General features: G+C 37.3%; 1 protein-coding gene and 1 long non-coding RNA gene across 6 annotated transcripts in view; one reads left to right on the forward strand and one right to left on the reverse strand.

The window, feature by feature from the left end:
* Positions 1-245: 245 nt before the first annotated feature.
* On the reverse strand, positions 246-12,341 carry LOC117666348 (uncharacterized). 2 transcript variants are annotated; one of them, XR_015732530.1, is made up of 7 exons: positions 11,408-12,341; positions 9,448-9,740; positions 6,900-8,287; positions 4,992-5,118; positions 3,251-3,363; positions 2,744-2,904; positions 246-1,157 (listed from the first exon to the last, which is right to left on the reverse strand). It is a non-coding gene; the product is annotated as an uncharacterized LOC117666348 (long non-coding RNA). The 2 variants fall into 2 exon arrangements; XR_015732528.1 differs by lacking the exons at positions 6,900-8,287; positions 9,448-9,740; positions 11,408-12,341 and having other exon boundaries at positions 4,992-5,799.
* Positions 12,342-12,470: 129 nt separating this feature from the next.
* Positions 12,471-20,913, forward strand: part of STXBP5 (syntaxin binding protein 5) — a 109,005-nt gene continuing 100,562 nt past the window's right edge. For all 4 annotated transcript variants that reach the window (XM_034418976.3, XM_034418978.3, XM_034418979.3 and 1 more), the window contains exons 1-2: positions 12,471-13,938; positions 15,236-15,333. In XM_034418976.3, coding sequence (XP_034274867.1) covers positions 13,786-13,938; positions 15,236-15,333 — 251 coding nt within the window. In that variant the 5' untranslated portion in view covers positions 12,471-13,785. The remainder of the gene's footprint in view (positions 13,939-15,235; positions 15,334-20,913) is intronic.

A 20,913-nucleotide genomic window follows, 5' to 3' on the forward strand; every position in this document is an offset into this window, starting at 1 on the left:
ATTTGTTGACCAAAGGTGGGTGGTTGAGCTTTTTGGCATCCATCTCAGCTAATGTGAAATTAAAAATATAACAGATCTTTTTGCAAAGTTGTTCAGAAAGTTTGAACACAGAAAATTTAAGGGAGGATAGGATGATAAAAACAATAGCTGCAAAATGAATAATAAGAGAAGTTTTACATTTCACACTAGAAAGTCTAGGCTCACTAGATATTAACTATGAATGAAATGTTGTGGCAGCCATGGACAAACTTCATTCAACCATGTTTAATTATCTGATTTTACGATGACCAGAAATGTTTATGGACCATAAAGCATCCTTTCCAAGGCCGTCATAACTTTAAATAACTGGCCATTAGTCAGGAACAACATGTAAGTACTTTTAATACTTTATAGAGAACATTGTTATCTTAACAGGCATTATTATAAAACAACTATCTAAATCAGTAAAAGATACAGAAATTAAAGTATTAAGGTTATCTTCTTTGCTTCCAACTAGGTATTTCCATGTGGCACTATACTTTAGGATATATCCTGATCAGCAGGAATAGAGAGCGATCAAAAATCATGCAACAATAATGTAGAAGGGAAAAATTATGAACTTGGGAAAAAAGTTGCATTATGAGTAATAAAAGGTTTTGGAGTTAGCAAATGAGCAGAACAAATAGAAGCTTCTATTTTCTATTCAAAAATTGTACACTGTCAAACATAAGGTTGCATCAGTTTCATTCAAGTGGTACTGCTTTTACATTTTTTAATTGAAATATGCACATTAAATTTGCTTTAAATATACATGCTTTAACATAGTAAGTCTTCACAAAATATGTTTAAGTGGACCAATTCCACTTCATTTTAAATATTTTGTTGAAAAAAACTACTTTGACTTCTGTAAAGTATGTTGAATCCTCATGTAGCATTACTGGCAACTCCTTAAAGCAGCAGCTTCTTTTCCCAGGATCAGGTGGCTGTTCTCCACAGTTACAGTGCAATTCTTGAAAAACAGACATTTGGCTTAAAGAATTATAACATTATAACGTACTGTATGTGCTCCCAAATATACTGTACTTTTCACTTTGAAACCAAAGGAACAATTCTTGAAGTGTTTTGTAAATGTTTTCCCATCATACTTCCGTTTAGTGTAATCTTGATGTGCAAATCTCCTGTTCAAATCCAAACAACAAAATGAACACAAATGAATAATTAAAACAATACAATGAAATTTTTGAGAAAGGCGGAGTTATTGCAACAATGTGTAAGGTTCACACCTTGCCTGAATTTGGTCTGTTTATTCCTCAATGGATGTACACCTCCATTTGGGAAACTATGTTCTAGCTTGAGAGATATGAGAGCCAATTTGGTGTAGAGATAAAGTCTGGCCTAGAAAGCTGGAGACTATGAATTGCAGGCCTGCCTTAGGCATAAAAGACAGCTGGATGGGACAATCATTCCCATCCACAGGGTGGTTGTTTTGCAAAACATAGGAGGCAGGAGTATTAGTTATGTTCACCACCTTTAGGTAGTTAGGTAGGCAGGCAGGCAGGCAGGCAGATAAAGATTGACAGACAGATAGACAGATAGATATGAAAAGATTATTGTATGATGAAAGACAGGACTTTCCCAGGCATCCCTTAGTAATCTCTTAACTAAATAAATACAATAATGTCATATTTAAAGAATTCTTTTTGCAATTTTTTATCAAATTGAATGAAATCTGATTTTTTAAAAACAGCATAATTTCTCTGCCTAGTAAATTAATTGCTACTTGTACAAAGTATTAGTGTTGTTGTTGTTTTTGCTTGAATTTTCTATCCATTGCCAATTTATACTTTACTTTTGAAGTACTCTCAGATACCAATCATTTAGACGACAAATGTTTTGTTAATATATTAAAGTTAATGAATGTAACCTGTGACCTCTATAGTTTTGTTTCTAATCCTATCTCTTGAACCAACCTTCTTTTATGTCCCCTCTGAAAGATATTTTCTTCATAGCTTTTTCAAATGAGATGCAAATATGACATTTGAGCTATCATTTCATTAACTACACAACATAGAACCAGGCCTGCACAACCCCTGGTCCACTAAGCAGCTTTGTGCAGCCAGCTGGCGTTTTTTAAAAGTAATAAATTGACCTCTACTGCTGCCCTAAAAGACACATTGCTGAGCACCTCCAGGACTCACTACTGCAAACCATAATACTTCCATATATCCAATACAGACAGTCCTCAATTTACAACACAATTGAACCCAAATTTTTGTTGCTAAGCGAGACATTTGTTAAGTGAGTTTTGTCCCATTTTATGACCTTTCTTGCCACAGTTGTTAAGTGACTCACTGCAGTTGTGAAATTAGTTATATGGTTGTTAAGCAAATTTAGTTTCTCCATTGACTTTGTCAGAAGGTCACAAAAAGGGATAGCATAACCCCAGGACACTGCAACTGTCATAAGCCAAGTGTCTGAATTTTGATCATGTGACTATGCAGATGCTGCAATGATTGTGTGAAAAACAATCATAAGTCATTAAGCAATCATAAGTCACTTTTTCAGTAACTTTGTAACTTTGAATTGTCACTAAATGAACTGTTGTAAATTGAGGACTACCTGTAGCCAAACAACTGATCGGTTGGTTGGTTGGCAATGATTTTTAATTTAGTCCCTCTAGAAGCTGTACAGGCCTGCATTATTATAAATATCTACCAGGAAAAACATGAAGCTAAATCCAACAGCCCCAGGAAATTTTCTTCACCTCATTTATAAACCCTATTATAACATAAGATTCTCAATCATAAAATCATTATCTCCTAGGAACATTTGTGCAGAGTTTCCAAACTCTTTCAATGATGCATACATCCAATCAAATCTCAAGTAAAATGAGGCAGCCATATGTCTTCGGAAGGATTGTCTTCCCTGTTTAAAAGAAAAGAATCATTTTAAAAATGAGTTGTTATCTAGACCACATATGAAATTTACATCTTTAAAGATGATAGGAATATGCAGCAGATAGGGTTTGACCAAAATGATCCCTGCTCTTACATGAAAAAATAATTTAGCACTAAAATCATGTTCCTTTTGGGTTTCCTATTTTTTTTTAACTGATGTTACTTTCAACAGATTTATATAGAAGCTCAAGCAAGAACACTGCGTAAATGTTAACTGTCTTCTAGAATCATAATGTAATAGTAATAAGATCTAAAATGTCAGACATTCTGCAAATGATATTTCTATTTAGTAAGTTTTATATTGCAGTACTCACCAGCATACACAAACAGTGACATCATTCCTATTTCCTACCAGCTGAAGAGATAAGCACTGCTTCATTCACTCAGTATGGTAGTTGTCATCACCAGAAAGAATTAATAAGAAAGACTGAATAAATCAGAATAGATTATTTATTATTAGTCACCATTTTGTAGACATGATCTAGTACAGTTTCTTAGTTGTGAATACATTACATTTATTGACTATGGTCATGTTGTATTATTGTTTGATCAGCTGTCTGGTTCTTTGCCATGTAAACCAGGTTTACTGTTAAATTAAAACAGTCATCTGATTGTATATAATCGGCTGCTGTTTTGTTCTCCGCATTAGAACATTTTAGTGATTATTTTGTATGGTATTCTCAAAGCTATATCAATATGTTTGTTATCAGAGATAGACTATTTGAAAAATTGTCATCATGTTTAAAGCTTTTGGTAGAACAGAAGAGAATAAAAAAGCAAAAATATCATAGGTAACTTACATTCAGTTTGCAGGAAAATGAAATAAGGAAGACATTCTTGCTACCTAATGCATATGTCAACATACTTAAGAGCAGAAAGAATGTTTGTTGAACTAGATCTTAGTTTTAATTGTGTAGTTAAAGTGATAGAACTGAGCTTTATTGATTTATTAAACTCTGGGATAGTATTTATCTCTCAGGTAATGTATTTATGACTTGTTTGTACCAGTATGTACAATTTCAACTCAAATAAAAAAAAAATCTAAAGGTAGTCTTTGACTTACAACTGATCATGTAACAACCAGTAAAAATTATGATGAACTTGAGAAAGTTACTTACAACCCATTCTTGAAGTTACAACTGCCATATTATCCCCACAGAAAAGTAATTGCATTTCAAGTGCTTAGCAACTGGTTTACATTTATGACCAGTTACAGCATCCTGCAGTCATGTGATTGTGTTTTGTGACTTTCTTGCCATTTTCCAGCAAAAGACACACATTGGAGAAGTTGGATTCAGTCCTCCGACCGCTTGATTTGCTTAACAATAATTGTAAAAACAATCAGAACATTGAGTCTGGTCATGTAGTGACTCAACTTATGACTGCAATGACTTATGACCAAAATTCCAGGCTCAACTGGAATTGCTGGTAAACTGAGGACTACCTGTATCTCTATTTCGGCTTTAGGAGTGTGGGGAACCATTTGTCTGCAGATATTGCTTGATTACATCTCCCATCATTCATGATCACTGATTATGTTAGATGGAAACCTAAAGTCCATCTGGAGAACTAAACATTTTCAGATGACAACATGTACTCTAGTCTGATTTCATAAAATATCCAGTTCAAATACAATAAAAATAACATTTGTCACATAACATGTTTTCTTAAAATGGAATGTATTCAAGTGGATGGTAGTTTAAGCATTCAAACAAGGAATTCAAAAAGCTAGTTGTAAATGTTGACCTATGGAGTTTGCAGAGCATAGCACTCGCTCACTCTCAAATATGACCAGAGAAGATCAGCCAAAGTATTAAAAAGTTAATACCTAGCATTCTTAATCATAAAAAGGGAAAGACTAATATCTTTCAAATATGATCTATCTATTCCTCCACAAGGCTGTTTGAGTATTGATGTTCAAAACATGTTTCGGAGCTAAGACCTCTCCCAGCTTTTTTTGTAAATTAAAAGACTGGTGTGAAAATTGTAAATTTGTATGACTATTCTACATCTGGAGAAAGATTAGTATTGCTTATTTGTGTCATATCAATATACCTGAACTTGAAGAATGCAATAGCAATTCTGAGAAAATTTCATCCTCTGCAGTTTGCTTCCTTTGGCTGGAGAATATGTGATCTGACCTCTTGCTCACAGTGGAAAGACTCTTCTAATCTTGCTAATCCTGTAAGAAAAAATAAGATCCCTTATGGCAGAACTATTCAAAAGGAAAGTCCCCTGGTTGAATTGGGAAGCTACAGAAACTGAATGAATAAAGAAATTGATTTTGAAGCAATAGTACAAGTAGTCCTCTACATACGACCACAATTGAGCCCAAAATTTCCACTGATAAGCAAGAGAGTTGTTTTTTTTTTTTTAATTTGATTTATATGCCGCCCTTCTCCGGAGACTCAGGGCGGCTTACAATGCGTTAAGCAATAGCCTTCATACTTTTGTATATTTATACAAAGTCAGCTTATTGCTGAGTTTTCCATTTTATGATCCTTCCTGCCAGTTATGTAGTGAATCACTGCGGTTGTTAAGTTAGTAACATCGTTGTTAAGTGAATTTGGCTTCCCCATGGCTTTGCTGGTCAGAAAGTCAGAAAAGGTTTTCAATTACCTCAGGACTCACTGCAACCATGATAAATATATGCTAGTTGCCAAAGCATCCAAATTCTGATCACATGACTCTAGGGATGCTGTATCAGTCGAGTGAAAAACAATTGTAAGTCACTTTTTTCAGTGCCATTGTAATTTCAAACAGTCATTAGACAGATGATTGTAAGTCAAGGACCTGTATTACATAGGCTACGCTTTGCTTGTTTGTTTTTAAGATCTGGCTGCCCAATTCAACTAAATGTAACTCTGAGCAGCAAACGGCATACAAAAATAAACAAACAAATAGATCTCATCATATAACAATTAACAAATACAATATATAAACATAAAATAGCAACCATTACCTCCTTCACAGGTGTATATCAGCAACACTAAGATAAATACATGAGCTACATCTTACCACATCCAAAAGCTTCTTTTATGCACATAATTGTGTATATAACTATTGTTTCCCCTTCACCGTTTCTGAAGTCCACACTTCAACCCTTATTCAACCAAGCTTTTCTATTTACTTTAATAGAGGATCCTCCACATACTGAATCCTGACCATATCACTTCGAAAGAAATGGGAGACATGATAATAAACAACCAGCTGCAGTAAGGTTTTCTGAATGCAGCTGATCAGTACATGGATCTATGCATTCTTGAAGTGTTTGCAAAACTAGTAGGCGTATACTTCAACAATCAAAAATAGGAGATTTTTATCCTGGGTGACTGAAAATATAATATGGTTGGCATATTTTTAAGTTTATTTACTTGCTCTTACTCTAAATGTAGTAATGAAATACTCTGACATCAATCTTGTCAATATGGAATCTCCTCTGACAATTACAGATGTATTATAATGTGCAATAGGGGCTTAGCAGGGAAAATAATCATTCTATACCATTTGGCTTCTTCTTTTACTACTGCTTTGTATGTTGTTGGGATAAACCTTATCTTTAAAATAAACATTTGTGTTTGCACATTACACATACATACATACATACATACATACATACATACTTAAAAATTTAAAATAATTTTATCAAACAGCAGTTTTCCCATTGAAACAGACACAGCTATAAATTTCAGTGAAGTTCCAGAGCAGTATTACTATTTTGAATGCTGTTTCACACATAGCAATATGTGCAACATGCCAAGACAAAACCAAGCAAATCAACTGGTATTTTAATATCTGAATCCTGTCATAATTTAGTTTGAAGGATTTGCAATATAAAATATTTTTTAATATTTCAGATTGCTTTTATTAGAAATGCTAGTGATTGAACCTGTGACTTCATTATTAAAAACCAAGTGTTTTATTAAAAGTTTTCTTCTCCACTTCTCTATATATATTGACTACCTTTAGGATAGATCTGCTCATCCAGTTATGTTTATGCCAGTGCTCTCAAACTTGGCTATTGGAAGATATGCAGACTTCAACTCCCGGAATTCTATCCACAATTCAATTAGGCATGGTCTAGATTGGAAGGGTGTGATATTACTCTGGCATTAATTGATTCGTCTCTAAAACCAATAATCATCTAATTTTGAAATCAGCTAATCTGGTTGATCACAAAAAGTTAAAACAGTGTTAGAATTTTGAAAAATCCCACAGAAGATAACAGCAAAAGCAAAGTACTTTTATCTTGTTGCCCAGAAAAACTCAGGGAATATAGAATGTAAAGTTTCTACTTATGGCCACTTTATAAATCCAGGTCTTTTTTCTCTTTGTTACATTTATTAAAACACGATTTAATTTATTTTAGTTCAATGTAATTCAATTATTTTACATGTGTATCCTTTCATTCTAGCAAACAGGTACCATTTTATTACATATATGCATTACTCCTACCTACTCAAAAAAAAAACAACCATCTTTGAGTTCAATTAGACTTCATATGCCTAGGTATCAATATGCAGAACACATTAATTTGAATAACCTGTTAAGACAATTGCTATTTATTTCTAAACAGTGCGTTTATAGAAAATTTGTGGTGAGGATAAAGTGGTAGTATATGTTAAACAAAATATGAAATTATATCTAGATGGAGACAGGAAAAACTATTTTCTTTTACTGGTTAAAAGGAAAAGAAGCAGATATTCTTTGGAAGAAGTTGTCCTCATTAATTCTAAGCTGGCCAACACTGATATGTGGTAGAAGACAGAGCAGCAACTAGAACTCGATGAAACAAAAAGAAACAGTACTGTGCATTTTTAGACTGTAGGAAAGAAATTAATTAAGTCCTTGCAATGGTCAAAAGAAGATTTGGATAAGCAGAAAAATAAATTAGTCCTTCAGACAGTGCTAGAATTACAAACCTCAGGGAATTCAGTGAAAAGGAAACCAAGCTAAAATCCTGAAGAAGAAAAAAAACACAAAATGAGAAATAAATTAGGGAAAAGAAAAAAAGGAAACATAATCTTGTGTTCCGAATTAGCTGCCCCATGCTCTCTGAACACAGCTGCTATAAAACAACTGCATGTTCAGGTGTGGGTGGTAAAAGACATACCATGGCTATTGCTAAACTGTTCAGAGTGATACAAATGAAAAAAGGAAAATAGGAAAAAATAGGAAATAGGAAAAAAATTAACATAGATTTAGAATGCTCAGACCAATTATTCTTCAGGTTCATTTTGGCAACAGGCACTCAGCCACCTTCTTCTCTCCATGCCTATCTGTCCCCGTCTCTCAAATCAATGTCCATTTTTATAGTGAAGAAAGTGAAACAATGATCTCCAAGAACTTTCCTATATGCCAGGAATGAAAGGTTTGTTTGAATTATGTGGGATTTAATGAAACACTGTCCTTTTAAAATACACAAGGGAACATGAACAAAATGTAAGACCAATGTAGACTTGATTTCAGAAATCAAAACCTCCACAAGTGTGAAATTATTTCCTGCTCTCTTCCCTTAAATTGTTGTGGGTGACAATTGGTAATCAGAATAGATGTAGCAATCTGACTCTACACTGATTGTATCTTTGAACACAAGTAGAATGGCTTGTGTTGTCACAACTGTAGTTGCAGACACTGTTTGATTAATCAAGTTACCACTGCTTTCCTCTATTCTCTACAATCCCCTTAGAAAAAAATATCTGTGTCTGACAGTATTCTTTATCAGCTTGTTTGACAACACTAAAGTGCATCATACTCAAATTCATGCCTTCTACACAGTGCCAGGAAGTAACATTCAGTGTTTCTACTCTGTCAGTGATGGTCTTGTCATAGCAATACTAACTTCTTTGCTGTCCCATTTCCACATAATCCTCAATAGGCCCACAATTCTTGTGTAAACTCATAGACTCTAATACTTCATATAGGTAATAATACGCCACTTTCACTGCAGTGGCTTCTAGATTTTTCAAGGCACATAATATTCAGAATGTGGTTATGAACATACTGCTTTTGACATTTTCATGACATATTGATTATAGACATTATATAAAACCTAGTTGTAACATCTTTTAATAAAGCATATGGCAATGGTTTATATTTCATGAAGCATATTAAATTTATTTTCATTTATTGCTATAACCATATATTTCACTTATGGATAAGCTTGGTACATAAATCTCGACTCTAAAAATAATCTGGTGATGGCATAGGTGGAAATCAACAAAAATATGTTGTTCCATCCTCCAATAATTGAAGTATGACCAAATATCCATAGCACATTTATGTCTAATAATATAAACAGATCTCAAGGTTTACATACTGTAAAATGTAGTTTATATACTCTTATGTAGAGAGTAGGGACAACCACTATTTATTAGCTTATTTATTTACATTTCTAAGATTTTGATAAAATACGTTCTCCAAATCTTGTACATTTAAAGCATAAAAATAATCATGTATAAAATCTAAAGCATAATAATAAACCCAAAACAATAGGCATTATAGGGATTACCTTGCCAAAACTGAGCACTTTAATGCTATTAACATATAGAATTTATAGCATATCATCTTCAAAGGAGAAAAGATAGTTTGGATCAAGCATGAGCATATAAGCAAGTCCAGTTGGCATCTAGAAAATATCTTTTCATAGGACTGTGCTGCAGCTGTAGAGCACAGCTGCATGGTTCAGAGCAAAGATGTAGCTGCTTTAAAAAGTTGTCAGCAAATGATCTATGAGCATTCCAACATCCTCTGACATATTTTTCCCCTTTTGAATCTGAATCTTTTGCCTCTTCAATCCTACAACTGTGCAAAACGAATACATAAATATGCCAATAAAATAAAATTTCAGAATTAGGTAGTTTTTTCAATACTAAATGTTAAAAGTTTGTCATTTTTTATAAGTGTGGTCTAATTAGGCACAATTATTTAGAACAAAATACAAATAACTTTCCTTTATTTTATTTTCTAATTTAATGTTATGATTTAAGCATGATTGTCTCAAGAATGGAATAGTGGTTCAGCAGACTGATGATTTATATATGCCCAGTCTTAGTTGTATATCAAAAACTGGATTTTGATGTAAAAGTCTTAAGTTTTTAAAATTCTAAAATGTATCTTCCAAATTTCAGTATCTCCAAAAGTAAGAGTCTAATGCTTTTTAAGTCTGATTTGCAGCAATCAACATAAATAGGATCTAACTTCAAACATACTTTGCTTTGATGTTCAAAAGACTGAATACTCATCTCTCTCATGGCAGACTAAGCATACAGGAGTAGGAATAGAATCTTAATGCTGTACAACACACGAAGGGGCAAAATATTTCTGGGAGCCAGTCTGGTATAGTAATTAAGGCACCAGGTTAGAAACAGGGATACTGTGAATTCTAGTCTTGCCTTAGGCCCAAAATCAATTTGGTCACTTTGGTATACATGTGTATTCCCAGCTCAAAAATGTAAGCAAGGAGAACAATTTGTTCTCTCTAGCTTTTTCTTTGCTATATCAGACTTTTAAAAATGTACACTGTTTTTAAACGGACCAGTGGAAAATGCTTCTGACAGCTAAAATTATCCTCAATATCAAGATGAAAAAATCTAACTCCATCAAACTGACTTTTGATTCCTGGTGATTACATGCTCATGACTATGAGTTGTTCTTGGCAGTAATACAGGTATCAATTTGCCTTATTTCTAGATGTTTACTTAAGTTCTCAATCCAATCTACAGTCCTGTATTTTCTTGATTCAATTCTGAATACTATTTTTCAAGTTCAGCTAGCATTGATTTAGGTGCTGCTACCAGATTTAGGTCAAGATACAATACTATATATTTTCCCTTTAATCCCATTCCATTTTGTTGTAAAACAGGCCTGGTTTATTCAGTTTCATAAGACACAACAGTTTAACAGTTAACTTAGTTATAGCTTGGGAAATGAAAAATGACTTAATAGCTCAGATACCTACAACAAACTGAGAGAGAGAGAGAGAAGCTAACAATGTATATTGATATTTACTTTAGCTGGGCTTGCAAAGTTTAAATCTGCTATGATTATGCTCAAAACATATTACATTCACTTACCTTGGAGTAAATCTCCATAGGATTAAAGACTTAATAATCACTTAAAATACCTGCTAAATTTCTGGGAGTGGTCTTTAAAAGTCTTAAAGTAACTAATACAACTGTTCTTTTAATTAAAATAAGTTTCTGAATTAATTTTAATGATTGCAATTTATTTTTCCTATTTTATTTTACACTTTACATTTGCTTTTGATTTAAAAGACCAATTTAGATGTGGTGGGATAAAAAATATGTTCAAATACAACTGTTTCCATATAAGCTGCCTTAAACTGATCTAATAATTTCACCAGAAACTTGAAGGCACTTCTAAAATACATCTCAAAAATCTGAAGAGAAAACCATCATGCCTATCTCCAGTTTAGTTTTTTTTTTAATTGACGGAAAGCAGGAACCAACCTCTCAGATCTAAAAATATCCAAAGTCCCTCTGGAAAGCCTAAGCTCGGTGGTTATAGGCATTTTGAGCTGAGGTCATTCCTGTCCAAGACTGGCTTGTCCTAATCTGCCTCTTACTCTGCTTTTACTGCTCCATCAATGAAAAGGCTTTTGACCAGCATCAGCACCATCTTTTATCCCTCCATCGCTTCCTGCAATACAGCTGCCTCATTTCTTTCAGAAGACAACGACGACTTCAAAGAAGTAAACAAACAAAGAGCTAACCACGACGTCTCTTTTAATCATTTGTCCCCCATCCAAGTCACCTGCGGAGCGCTTCAACTTTTGAAGGCGGCAGCAGAATTTCCCTCTTACTGCCTCTACCTGAACGGAGGGCGCACTGGCGCTCCGTCCTCACCTGGGACATCCCTATTGCCGCCTTGCACAACAGCAGGGATGCCCCTCCAAGCCCCATCACCAGGCTCTGTGGTGTGCCTGCATCCCTGGGGTCGGGCGGACGCGGACCAGAATGCTTTGAAATCAGCACGACCGACTCGTGGGTCGGCGCGAACCTAACGAAAGAATTGCCCTCCGACGACCCTTTTCCCCCCACTTTTTTCTTTCTTTCTTTCTTTCTTTCTTTCTTTCTTTCTTTCTTTCTTTCTTTCTTTCTTTCTTTCTTTCTTTCTTTCTTTCTTTCTTTCTTTCTTTCTTTCTTTCTTTACTCTGACGCACATCCCACCGCGCTTCCTTGAGGCAAGGCGGGAGCTGGGCTGCAGCCCCTTGCAAGCCTCTCCAGGAAGCCACCCGAAGGCCGACCTCCAGGCGCCTCGCTCAGCCCTTCCAAGGCGCGCTTTTGTCCCGGCGCGCACGCGGCTGCATTCAAAGGGCTTTAATCAACCCCGCAGCCCGAGCGCCCAAGAGGCCAATGCGCCCCAAACCCCAACCCCCACCCCGCCTTCTAGGAAGGCCGTTAGGACGTCGTCGTCCCCCCCCCCCATCCATAACAAGAAAAGACAGCAACATCCGGGTGTTTGCAGGAAGGCCTTGGACCGCGCATGCTCCGCCTCGGTCGCTTCTGCTTTGCCACTACCAGCAGTTTAAGGAGACAACAGCGATAGCTACCACAGGGGTTGATGGGGAAGGAGGAAGACGGTGTTGCCGCCGCCGCCACCGCTTCACGGTGGGATCGCCTTTCTGTGTTGTGAGGCGAGGAGGAGAAGGAGGCGGCAGCGGCAGTAGCAGCTGCCGGCATAGCCTTTGCAGGAGGATGGTTGTGGGGGCGTGTGACAGCCGGCGGCAGCAAAGTCCCCGCGAAGCGCCGCTGGCGACACTCCCGGAGCAGGAGTCTCGCTAAGGGGCAGCGTTGCCGGCGAGGCAGGCCGGCCGGCCGGCCAAGCAACCAGCCAACGCAACCACCGGGCGGCGGGGAATTGCAGCTGCACCGGGGAGAGAGAGAGAGAGAGAGAGAGAGAGAGAAACTGTGGTGGGCACCCGGCGAGATGATGGACAGCCGCTTCTACTCCCTTTAAGTGAAAAGGGGGTGGGAAGTTGAGGCGGTCGTCGCTGTCACTTCTGGACTCGCAGCCGCACGAGGAGGAGGAGGAGGAGGAAGGGGGGGGAAGCGTAGAGGCAGGCTCGGGCTCCCCTCGCCGCGCAGCAGTAGTAGCGAAAAGCGGGAGGGGTGGGCGAGGAGTGTCGGTGCAAAAAAAGAGGGCCGGGGCTTAGGGGTTTGGACGGGAAAGGAAGCGCAGGCAAAGGGCAGCCTGCGAAAGGCGGTCGGAGCGGCCTTCCCGGAGCCTAGAGGGCGCCCGGGGTGGGTGAGGGTCGGGGGCAGAGCCGTCTGCCAGAGGCGAGCTGCTTGCTTGAGTGTGGCGTGGCGAGCCGCCGAAAGAAGAACCCCGCCGCGCTACGTTAATCTCGCCGCTAGATTTATTTACTTCGTGCGTTCCCCTCCTTCCTTTTCTCTTCCTGTTCGGCGCTTTCCTCTTCCTTGGTCAGGTCCACTCCCTCCCTCAGCTGATAAGGGTGACTGCTCTGCCCCCTTCGTCCGCGTCTGCCTCGAGCAACCTCTTTACCCCCCCCCTCCACCCCTTCGCGCCTTGCCTTCCCACCCTGTGCCCAGACCGAGGAGGGGGGGAATGATAATGGTTGGATGAAGAAAGCAAAGCAGGAGGGGAAAAAAGCCGAGACTTCGAGGCGTCCTTCCCTTTGCTTCCCCCTCCCTTTGCAGCGGGACCCCTCGCCCTGCCCGCCTGCTCCTTCCCTTTCTCCGCTCGTCTGGATGAGGTGTGTGGCCGGGCGGGAGTAGGAGCCACGGCAAGAGGGGGGTGGAGAGGGGGAGGAGGAGGAGGAGGAGGAGGGGGAGGAAGAAGAAAAGGGTGCGCCGCCGGAGAGACCATGAGGAAATTTAACATCAGAAAGGTGTTGGACGGCCTGGCGGGCTCGTCGTCCTCCTCTTCAGCTTCCTCCTCCTCGCAGCAGCAGCAGGCTGCAACCCGGGAGAACGACATCCAGGAGACCCTCCAGTCCGAGCACTTCCAGCTCTGCAAGGTGAATGCTGCAGCCGGTTGGGAAGAAATGGTGGGGTGGGGGGGGGGGAGCAGAGGATGATGTAGCCATGATGGGTTCTGCAGACTCTGGACTCCGATGCTTTTAAAGCTGTCAATTTAATGTGTGTGTTTGTTTGTTTTTTTAAAAAAAAATTGTGAGTGGGGGAAGAAGAGCAGCCGCGAGGATGACGTTATGAGGGACCCTCGGCTTTTATTGACAAGCATCTTCCCCTGAATGGCTATTTATCACTTGAATTTTAAGCCGCAGATATGTACATGTATATCTGAGATGCTTGGAGGGAAGCCTCTAAATGTGTGCTTCGCTGTTGAACACAATTAAAATGCCACTCTGATGCGATCAGAGGACAGAGTACTAAATGCTCTGCATTACCAGCAAACACGGAGATTTTAACAGTCTTCAGTAAATGATGTTCTCTAAATATAGAAGGAATAATTCTTCATTTTGGGGTTGGAGGAAGAAGTAATACTAATAGGAAGGGATATTTCTTTTCCGATGGGATGCAGTAAATGCAGTTGGAGTCTAAATTCCAAAAGGGTGATGCAGCAGATTAATTCACCAGCTGTGCCAAATTGAAACACAAAACGAAGTGGATGTTCCTCTCCACCTTTAGACACCTGTGGCCTAAACTGCTGTAGATCGGCTTGTGGATTGAATACTTTATCTAAACAATGGGTTAGGATTGATCCTTAAGATAAAAAAAAAAACATTTTGGTTTCACTGGCTTTGCCTGTGCTGTTTGCTCATTACCCCACACAAATGAGGTTAAGTACACCTCTAGTTGTTAAAAAAAATAAAAAGGAGGAGCATTGGTGGCCATTGTAATGCATTAAATGCAGAAGTGCCTATGTGTTTTTTTTTTTTTAAAAAAACCTTTTGTGTCATTTAAGGCCTCCAGAGAAATAGAAATAGCTCTCCAAAGAGCTATCTTAATAATTAGTGAACACTTAATTTACAGGAATGACTGCATCATCAAATTTCTCAGTCTGTCCCAGATTATAATACAGTTGTTTAATTTTTGCAAGAGTTTCTAAAAATAGTAAAGTGAGAAGAGAATAAACTTGATATTTGAGAAGTGAATGATAAATAGGTATTTGAGCAAAGACTTCTTTTTGTTTTCTGTATGTTCAGTAAGATTCAAATACATTCTAACCTATTTTCCCCCAAGTTAAAAAAAATATTTTGTACAGTAAATGAAGTCATTTCTTCCTAAAACATTGGCTTTTTATTTTTCTTTGGTTGCCTGAATCATCATTGCTTCACTACCTTGACTTGACAGACTGTACGCCATGGTTTCCCCTATCAGCCCTCAGCCTTGGCTTTTGATCCTGTTCAGAAGATACTTGCCATTGGAACACAAACTGGCGCTTTAAGGCTGTATCCTTTTGTTATGTTTTTAAAAGAAAATACTTAAGAAGGCTGTCCTTGTGTTCTATTTAGTCCTGGAGTTACTGTGACAAAGCACTCTGCAAGCCAGGTATGCATTTGAATGGGGGAGACAAAAAAGTTGTTCCTTTGCATTTACTTCTCTGTGTGTAATCTAAGTCTTCCAGTATTGGAAGACAGTATAAGACATTGTGGGAAAACATGTTGGTTATTTTTACTGTTAGTTGTTAGCTTTTCTGGAATATTAAAGCAGAGTAATTGTTTTCCATATTGTAAACCAAAAACATGAATTAGGATTGTTGGGGGGTGGGTGGGTGTTGCCTTGTAACCTTGTATCTTAAAATGTGAATCAGAAATGTACCACTGGATTCTGTTATATAAAATGTTTTCATAAGTAAAATGTTCTTGTTGTTGTTTAATGGTAAATGAAGTAGTTTTTGTGTGGCTTTCAAGTTTAAAACATGATAGAGTTTTAACAAAAACTGAGTCAATATATGGCTTTGTTGGTAGCACTGATAGTATTTAATGTTTCTTAATAGATAAGATTAAATAGATAAGTTTAAATATATTAAACACTAACAATATATTCTCCTTTGGAAAAACTTTTGAGATATAAAGGAATTGTTGGCTTATGTAGATGATCTAAGTACTTAGTTAATAAGTTATGTTGTTTCTTTAGTAGAAGTTTAAGGTAAACAAAAGCAATTCATTTGGAGGTGGACTAAAGAAACAGTAACTGCTTCTGTATTCTTGCCGAGAAAATTATGTGGATAGATCTATGAAGGTACTAAGAGACATTACCTTTTAATGACCTCTTCTGCTGTGGCAACATCTTAAATTACAAAAATTATTGTAATGTTAATTTGTTAAAAATTGTTAAAATTTTAATTTAATTAAAATATTAATGATGAAGCATTGATCTTTTTACCAATTACAAACTAAAAAAAATACTTCCAATGAAGTATTAATATAATCAAAGAATTTAAAAGAAAGATTGAATGCAATCTGTGCCTTTGATACTTAATCTATGTTTCTCTGTTTACAAACTAAACATTCTTTGGTCTGCATTATAAATGGCAAGTCCTTCTCAACTCTGGCAGTTTCTAGGTTTGCTTGAGAGAAAGGAATACATGCTGCTAATTTGCAGGATGTATGAAGTTCTTTAAAAAAAATACTGGGCATTTGGGATTGGTTTCCATATATTGACCTGCCCTCATTGAGGGTAGGACAGTGTGTGGAAGCTTATGTTCCATGTGGAGTAAAATAAGCAATGTAGCCCCTTGGTGATTCCTTTATTGACAATGCTAATACATTAGAAACAAGTGAAGATGCATAGGAGTAAAATTGTGAGTCAGTGTAAATCATTTGTTGAAGAAATTATAGCAAAATAACCAGTTGATAAGAGCTGAACCATTGCATCCTGGGACAGAATTTTATGTTAAAAGTCTGTTTTCAAATATGGAGACAGTGGATAAAACTAAACATAAAGACTAGAAAGGGTTATTGATATCAATGGGTATAAGTTTTAATGGTTGTGTCTATGCTTCCCATAGGATGTTTGCAAGTAAAAATTGAAAATATAAAATGGCTACACTAATTGTAGAAAAATAGTTTTTAATCCTGGGACAAGTAACTTGATATGCTTTTCAAATCTTTCTATACAATAAATAGTAGAGTTGAGATTATTAGTGTGGTTTTCTACCATTTAACATGTTCTCTAGCCCCTTAATTGCACCATATTTGCAGAATTGGAATGTGATAATGAGTTATATGGCTTGTAATTTGTAAAATATTAAGTCAGAAAAAAAAACTCTATTTGGAATGATAAGGTTGGTTTTTTTTCTACTTCTCCTGTGCAAGAAAAGGCATGGAGATAATAGATTGTTGAAGTCTAGGAATAGGGTTTTGTACTTGTCTGTCACACATAGACGCTAAAGGGGACTACTGCCCTATATTTCAAATTCCTGGAGTATGTATTTATTGAGACCAGTAGCACCATAAACAACAGTTTCTGGAAAGGCTTGCTGCATAAATACAGCTTGCTTCATTCACTATGAAAATTACAGTGAAAATTCTAAATTTTATAAACTGCTGAAAGCTTTTTTTTCTAGTTTCTTTTAAATATTTAGTAAAATGTATAGTGAGACATACTTTCTACTGTTCTTTGTATAAATGTGTATCCATTCCTCTTAAACAAAATTTTAGTTTTATGAACTTTCATCAGACTATTCAACTTCATCTCAAGTTTAAAGATCCTATATATAAAATTGTATTAATAGGTGCTTATAACTGTTGCTTCCTTGTTCCTTAAGCAACTGCTTCTCTACATGACAAAGAGATTTCAAATCTGGCTCTTTTAAGGGTCCTGGAATTAATAGAATTAATAAACTCTACCCAACAATGTACATAGAAGTAGTCCTTGTCTTACAATCACAATTAAGCCCCAAGTTTCTGTTGCTAAGCAAGACAATTGTTAAGTGAGTTTTGCCCCATTTTACAACCTTTCTTGCTACAGTTGTTAAATTAATCTCTGCAGTTGTTAACGTAGTAATGAATTTAAGTCTCAAAGGTGCTTTTTCAAAAGGCAACTGGACTTTCTTTTTTTCTTGAAGACGTTTCACTTCTCATAGAAAAAGATTCATCAGTTCTAACTGGATGGTGGTGGGGATGGAAGGATTAGTTCTGAGCTTGTTAAGTGAATCTGGCTTCTCTGTTGAATTTGCTTGTCAGAATGTCGCAAAAGGTGATCATATGGTCCTGGGACACTGCGACCATCATAAATACATGACAGTTGCCAAGTGTTTGCATTGGTTGTAAGTGTGAGGAAAGTCATAAGTCACTTTTTCAATGCTGTTGTAATTTTGAATGGTCACTAAACGAATGGTTGTACGTTGAGGATTACCTTTATTGCCTCTTCATCTAAAGTAAATTCAAAATTCATTCAGGTGACAATATAGCTAATGTATAATGTATAATTTTCTCATTCAAATCTTTTGTAAAGTTTGCAAAGCTTTTCAGTAATGAGACAACTAATTTTGTTGATTTTAATACATTGGCATTTTATACATTGCTGAATTGCCACTGGCATCCATATTAATTGTATGCATTTTACTAGCACTTCTATTTGTTTTAAATTTGTTTGGTAGCACCTATTGTGACCAAGACATTTTATTAAGAGGTACATGCTTTTACGAATTTAGTGCCCTTGATTAGATTAGATTAGAAGAGTGACTACGTTCTCAAAGTACAGAAATCAGGCAACTTCAACTGCCCCACCATTCCAAGCATTGGAACCACCATAGGTTAAATATTGTGATTCATAGACCCTGCAAATGTAGCCAATCCACTGCTTCGTTCACATGCTTTTTAGCAAAAAAAATTTAGTCGAAAATAGCTACTCATTTCTTCTGATTTTTGGATACCATAGACTAGTGCCATTCAGCTCTCTTTCTACAGTGTCTATTTGTTTTAGTATGGTTTATTATTATAGCATATTTTCAAAAGGTTTCTTTTCTATAGCTATTCACTTTCAAGCAGTGATCGATAACAATGTCCCTCCTGTCAAAAATAATATTCTCTTAAGCCCCCTATAGGTTGCAGCCTAGTAACTTACTGGGTTTTCCTTCTCTGAACAGTTGATCAAGTTGAATCAGTTGATTTAGGGATTAGCAAGTTGGTTTGTTTGTTTGTTTGTTTATTTATTTATTTATTTATTTATTTATTTATTTATTTATTTATGTGTTCAACTTGTATGCCGCCTTTCTCCAAAGACTCAAGGCGGCTTACAATGCATTTAAAAACCATATATAAAAACATTAAAAATTAAAACATTAAAAACAATTAAAACCCATTCACACCATTCATGGCCGGATCTCGCCAGATCACAACAGGGAGATCAATGGCCCCAGGCCTGCCGGAAAAGCCAGGTCTTCACCGCTTTTCGGAAGGCCAATAGGGTGGGGATGGTCTGGATCTCAGGAGGTAACTGGTTCCAGAGAGCTGGGGCAGCCACAGAGAAGGCCCTCCCCTGCGGGCCCGCCAGCCGGCATTGTTTAGCTGACAGGACCTGGAGAAGACCAACTCTGTGGGATCTTACCGGTCGCTGGGAGCTATGCGGTAGAAGGAGGTCTCGAAGATAATCTGGCCCTGAACCATGTAGGGCTTTAAAGGTAATAACCAACACCTTGAATTGTGACCGGAGACCAATAGGGAGCCAGTGCAGCTCGCGGAGAATTGGTGTAATGTGGGTGTACCTAGGTGCACCCACGACAGCTCGCGCGGCTGTGTTCTGGACCAGCTGTAGTCTCTGAACACTTTTCAAGGGTAGCCCCATGTAGAGTGCATTGCAATAATCTAACTGTGAGGTGACAAGGGCATGAGTGACTGTGAGGAGAGCCTCCTGATCCAAGTAGGGTCACAATTGGTGCACCAGGCAAACCTGTACAAGGCTAGGTCACCCTAGCCACAGCTGACAGATGTTGCTCTAATCTTAGCTGTGAGTCTAGGAGTCTAGGAGGGCACCCAAATTGCGAGCCCGTTCTGAGGGGGACAATCCCCCCCCCCCGAACCAAGGCAGATAATGCCATAGGAGAGTTTCAGATGGGATTTGCAAAAATTCAACCTTAATAAATCTAAAATCTTGCATTATTGCAAAAACTCATAAGCTATTTTAAATTTCTGATCACCCATAACATTGAACAATATCTCACAGTAGAATCTTAATTAGGAGACTTGTATCCCATTTTAGAGAGCCAGTTTGGTGTAGTTGTTAAGGCATCAGGCTAGAAATCGAGAGAGTGTGAGTTCTAGTCCTACTCTTAGGCAAGAACCAGCTGAGTGACCTTGGGCCAATCACTTTTTTTCAGCCCTAGAAAGAAGGCAATGGCAAACCACTTATTAAAAAAAATCTTGCCAAGAAAACTGCAGGTAGTAGCCTAGGCAGTCTCTGAGAATTGGACATGATTGAACAACAACAAAAAACTATTTTGAATCCGTTGGCGTGACTTGAGTCAGATTCATCCAGAATTCAGATTCTGTTTTAGCTTAATTCTTAAATGTATTGAAAGGTTTGTTTCTATTAGCACTCCAAATTTTGCAAGCTCTAGAAAAATGAAATTATGAAACAGCTATTGACTTAAAGAACTAACAAAACTCACAAAATACACAAAGCGTATTCTTGATAGTTATCTATTATCATGAGCATAAAACAATATATTTGGGAAACTCAAATACTGTTAGTTCGGCATGTGACTAAATTATTAGGTGATTTCTTTATTATATTTAGAATTTCATTGTACATTTTTCAAAAAGAAATTTCAGTCATAAAAAGAGAAGCAAATTAGTAATGGAGGCAAATAGCATCGGTAGTGCTATTGCTTGTTGAACAAAGAAGTCTACATCCTTCTAGAAAGTTGTCTATTTTTAATTTGTCTCCAATGTCCATATTGTATCTAAATTTTGGAGTTTATTCAATGAATTCTAAAACCCATTCACTCTTGCAGAATCTTGGCTTTAAATTTCTGGTTAAACACTTTAGGTTTTGCATTTACAGTTCACTTAACTCCTGTTATA

This window comes from Pantherophis guttatus, chromosome 1 (assembly GCF_059756535.1).
Source record: "Pantherophis guttatus breed Tessera chromosome 1, ASM5975653v1, whole genome shotgun sequence".
NCBI lineage: Eukaryota > Metazoa > Chordata > Lepidosauria > Squamata > Colubridae > Pantherophis > Pantherophis guttatus.